Raw genomic sequence first — 4,681 nt, forward strand, 5'->3', positions numbered from 1 at the left:
TAAAAATCAAACTCTATAGATATATGATATATTTATAATTCTTTCATTTTGTTTTATTTATCTTATTGAATAGCGTTTTATTTCTATTTGTTTATTTAGCCATTGAAAGTATTTCTATTATTAAATTTAAAATTATTACATTTTATAAAAAATTGAAATGCTCACCTATACAATGTTTATTAAGTTTAGATTGTATCTTTATTATCTCCAATCTCCATAATATGGATTTTCTAGAATTATTACTGTATTAAGCTAATCGTGTGGGCGGCATTACACATTATTCATTTTCGATCGACTAATGTCATTATTGAATGCAAATAATAACACCTTCCTCGAACCTTCGAGGTGTAGGGCGCAGGCGCGTTGTACAACGAACCGTAAAATTCGGTCGTGCATTGCTCGTTCCACATAGCTTTTGTATCGGCGAATCCGTTTTATTCCCGCAATGGACGATGTGCGGTTCTATAGCTACACTGGCTATACCCAGTCGAGATCCAACCACGCGATTCTCGAATAATCCAGACGTTTCTACCGTTCTCGTTTCGAACGCTCGTATAAATACGTTGGCGCGCTTCGAACCGGCTCAGTTGATACACAAAACGCGAAGAGGGATTGCATTCGAATTTCAGTATTATAGTTTCGAGAGTGTTGTGTCAGTGAAATTAAACATTCCAGTGTTTTAGAATATGGAATCTCCTGTTATTTTGGATAAGCCACCCGAAAATTATGCTAATGAGGTAGGTGTCTTGAATTTTTTTTTTGGTTTTGGGGAAATTTTTGAAAAATTAAAAAATAATGGACTTTTTATTATTTTACAAATTAAGTCGGTTGGATGCTAAATTATTAAAGCAAAAAATTTAATAATAATATGCGTTTTTCATGGTTTAAATTATAATTTTTCATACTTATTTTTTTTTCAAAATTAAGCAATCTTTGTGAAATTTTGCAAGTATTTTTATTTAATTTAAAATGTAGAGTTAGATGTAAAATATAATGACTGTTATTGGTTTTTATAATATTAATCCATCGTAAAAGAAACAGATTGCAAAACGATTGCTTTTCTTATATGGGCATTCAAGATCCAATTTGGTACTGTATAAAATACTCTTATTCAAGATGTTAGTCAGAGCATCATTATACTTCCATTCTAATATTATTTAAAATGCGAAAGTATGTTTGTCCGTCTGTCACCTCTTAACTCCCAAACCGCTGAACTGATTTTACTGTAATTTGGTATGAAGATACTTTGAGTAAAAAAAATGGGAAAAGGGACATAGGATACTTTTTCTTCTTCTTTGTCCACCCCATGTTCCCAGTTTATCTGGGGTCGGGTCTCCCTGAACGTTTGCGCCAGAATTTTCTGTTCTGGGTTGTCTCAGTAGTTAGGCTTTCCTGGTTGATCTCTCTCTTGATGCTGTTCCACCAGGTTGCGATACTTTTTACATAGGATACTTTTTATCCCATGAATTGTTAATAATGTAAGAAATGTAGAAAATCACATACGGTACTTGTGAGTTGTTTATGGCAGTTGGAAAACATTGTACTATAGTTTGTGCGTTCTAAGATGATATGGGTGACAGTTTTCATATTCCTTGCTACGGGTTTTTTTTACAAGAAAACAAAAAAAATCAAAATGTAATAAATTATATTCCATCTACAAAAACAAATGTTTCCTATAATTGTAAATGAATAAAAATGAAAAGATGACTTATTAATAAAAATTATAAATATTAACTGTGAAATAGGAGTATAAAATTATTGTTATGAAAACATTTGAAAAATGTCATATGCATGAAACGGAACTTATGTCAATAGAGATTGACTCTGTTGAATCGAAATCAAATCGATAAAAAAGGGCGGCCATCTTAAATCGCCGGCACCACTGAAATGTCAGTACGAAATCGATAATTTCGATTGCAATTCCTTTACGATGTGATTCGATATTTTTAAACTATCGATTAATTTTTGTTCGGTAACTTCCCTACTATTGTCAATTATAATGTGTCACGCATATCATCATAAAACGCACAAACTATAAATACTTATATTATATCGGCTACGATTGGTTTTATACATTTTTTAATGTTTGCCAAATAGGAGATACACTCTAGGATTAATGGTTCATAAAAATTTGAATAAGTCTAGGCGCGTTTTTAATTCTTAAAATGTCTGATAGCCCATACTCAAGTTGTAAAACACTTGTCTTTATCTAAGGGTTTATAAGAAGTCTTAGGTAAGAAGTCTCACTACTAGTATAGAGCTAGGTCCCTAAGTTTTTGAAGGGTCCGAGTTTTTTTTTTTTTAATTAAATAAGGGGGGAAACGAGCAAACGGGTCACCTGATGGAAAGCAACTTCCGTCGCCCATGGACACTCGCAGCATCAGAAGAGCTGCAGGTGCGTTGACGGCCTTTTAAGAGGGAATAGGGGAGGGTAGGGATGGGAAGGGAATAGGGGAGGGTAGGGAAAGGAATAGGGTAGGGGATTGGGCCTCCGGTAAACTCATTCACTCGGCGAAACACAGCGCAAGCGCTGTTTCATGCCGTGGTATTCCTCCGGTCGAGCCGACCCATTCGTGCCGAAGCATGGCTCTCCCACGTCTAATATCGTTTAGTGTATACTTAAAAATTCTTAAGATTCTAGGCAAACTAAATATTGAATCCAAGTCATCATGTCCAAAGTAACGATCCAAAAAACTAGTTCCACTTGAATTAGTTTATTACACTACCATCCTAATATAAACCTTCCACGAACAATACTAAGATGAGCCAAATCGGTTCAGTCGTTCTCGAGTTTAGGAAGACTAACAAATTTTTATTTTTAATTTTTTTAAGTGAAACTTAGCGATTTCGGAGGACTTGCTAAATTAAAACATCTGAAGATGTTTTATCGACCTGATCCATAAAAGCAGATCCTCTTAGATCGGGTACTAATAAATTGTTTTTTTACTTTAAGCGAAACTCAGCCATTTTGGAGAGCATTGCCTTTTCGGAAGTAGCCTCGTCGTCGGCAGATCTTATTTATTCGTGTATTTTATTTTGGTCACCACGTTTTTTTGTCACTGCAATTAATTGCAACGTCGAATTTGTTTATTTTTAAACATTTATACAGTGTGTAACAAAAATAAGTGATAATACTTTAGGGTGTGTACGTGTTCCTTGTAGAGAGTTCACTGTGAAAGTAGCAGCTCTGAAAGACGAAAAAAAATTTTCACTTTTGTATGGGCAAGGGTCCGAGCGTCACGAGTTTCCCCATACAAAAGTGAAAAAAAAATTTCGTCTTTCAGCGCTGCTACTTTCACAGTGAACTTTCTACAAGGAACACGTACACACCCTAAAGTATTATCACTTATTTTTGTTACACCCTGTATACGAGCCTTGAGTCAGTCCGCAAAAATTGCGTCGTTTTCGGTGACACTAACAAATAATACCTGCACGCTTAAAAAGTTTATTTTGTCTATTCAATAGTTGTTCGTGGTTTTTATATCGATCTCCAATATATTTTCGTATTCATTTAAGTCTTTATTTTCTTTCATATTCATTTAAGACTTTATTCAACAGGCTCGGCTTCATTGAAGAATGTAATAATCATTGATATGTAGAGAGAGATCTAGACTCCACAAAAATACTTTTAAATATTTTACTGTACCTCTACGAGTATAATCAAAAATTTGCACAAAATCTTAATTATTAATAACATACCTGATACCATTAATCTGAAACTAGGGAATTGATTAAAAGTCAAACATAATAATATTATATAAATAATTTATTGGCCTTAAGAGGATGCACCAGGGGCGAGAGAAATTGAAAATAGGTATTTGAAAATGTATTGCTGTCTCACCAGTCTCAAGTCTCCCACCGCAGAGCGCGATAGATGCAACACGACAAAAGTTCTAATAAAAGAATAGAAAATCTTCGATTCGTTGTCCGCTGATTCCTTCTCCAATTTAAGTACTTTTTTCATTAAAAATTAAAGCAAGGCTTGAGCTGTGTTCCTATGTTTTATTTTTTTTGTATATTTTAGTCAGTTTTGTTTTCTGGGTGTTTGAACATAGAGGAAAATCTGGCCAACTTTTTGGGTTTTTGGACGTTCTTATCTTTTTTAATAATAAAATTATGAAAAAAAAAGAAAACATAGGGACATGCTAATAGTGGCCATAGATATTCAGGAAAAATATCATAACTCTACCGGCATTATCCAGGGAGGAAAAAACGTTTGTATGGAAAAACGGCGGTGTGGACTCCTCTTAATTTTTAATTCCAAGGCCTAAATGTAGGTACTGTGGGAATATGAAAAATCAAACATTTATTCGAAAATAGATAAGGAAGGGTTGAGAAAAGCGTTCGATAATGTTCATCCTAATACGCACCCGCATTTATGCAAATTGAACAAAGAGCCGTAACCCAAATTGTGTTTACATAAAACCAGAAGCATCGTGTAAACAGAAGGTGAGTCAGTGGCGTTTGCAGTTATCGCGGCCATTTATAGAGCTGCGCATGCGTTTGTGTGTGACCTCAGTAATGACAGTCGAAGAGGTCAGAGATTTGTTCAATTAAATTGCTATACTGCTAGTTTATTTATAGAAATAAGATAACCAGATTCCTTTTTTGATTAGAGAATAAAATATGCCAATGTGCTCAGGGTGTATGAATTTATGTTGTTACTGGAATTGTGTTATTC

The 4,681-nt window shown here is 34.2% G+C and overlaps 1 protein-coding gene across 3 annotated transcripts in view; it reads left to right on the top strand.

Annotated features, from left to right (window-relative positions):
• The window catches only part of LOC121732803 (BAG domain-containing protein Samui), a 35,509-nt gene that overhangs the window by 23,040 nt on the left and 7,788 nt on the right, over window positions 1-4,681 (top strand). Inside the window, exon 1 of one of the 3 annotated variants that reach the window (XM_042122784.1) lies at window positions 567-737. The exons of the other annotated variants lie outside the window; for them this stretch is intronic. Coding sequence (XP_041978718.1) covers window positions 687-737 — 51 coding nt within the window. The 5' untranslated portion in view covers window positions 567-686. Of the gene's footprint in view, window positions 1-566; window positions 738-4,681 lie in introns of those variants that run through there. 3 annotated transcript variants of the gene reach the window in all.

Source organism: Aricia agestis, chromosome 12 (assembly GCF_905147365.1).
Source record: "Aricia agestis chromosome 12, ilAriAges1.1, whole genome shotgun sequence".
Taxonomy (NCBI): Eukaryota; Metazoa; Arthropoda; class Insecta; order Lepidoptera; family Lycaenidae; genus Aricia; species Aricia agestis.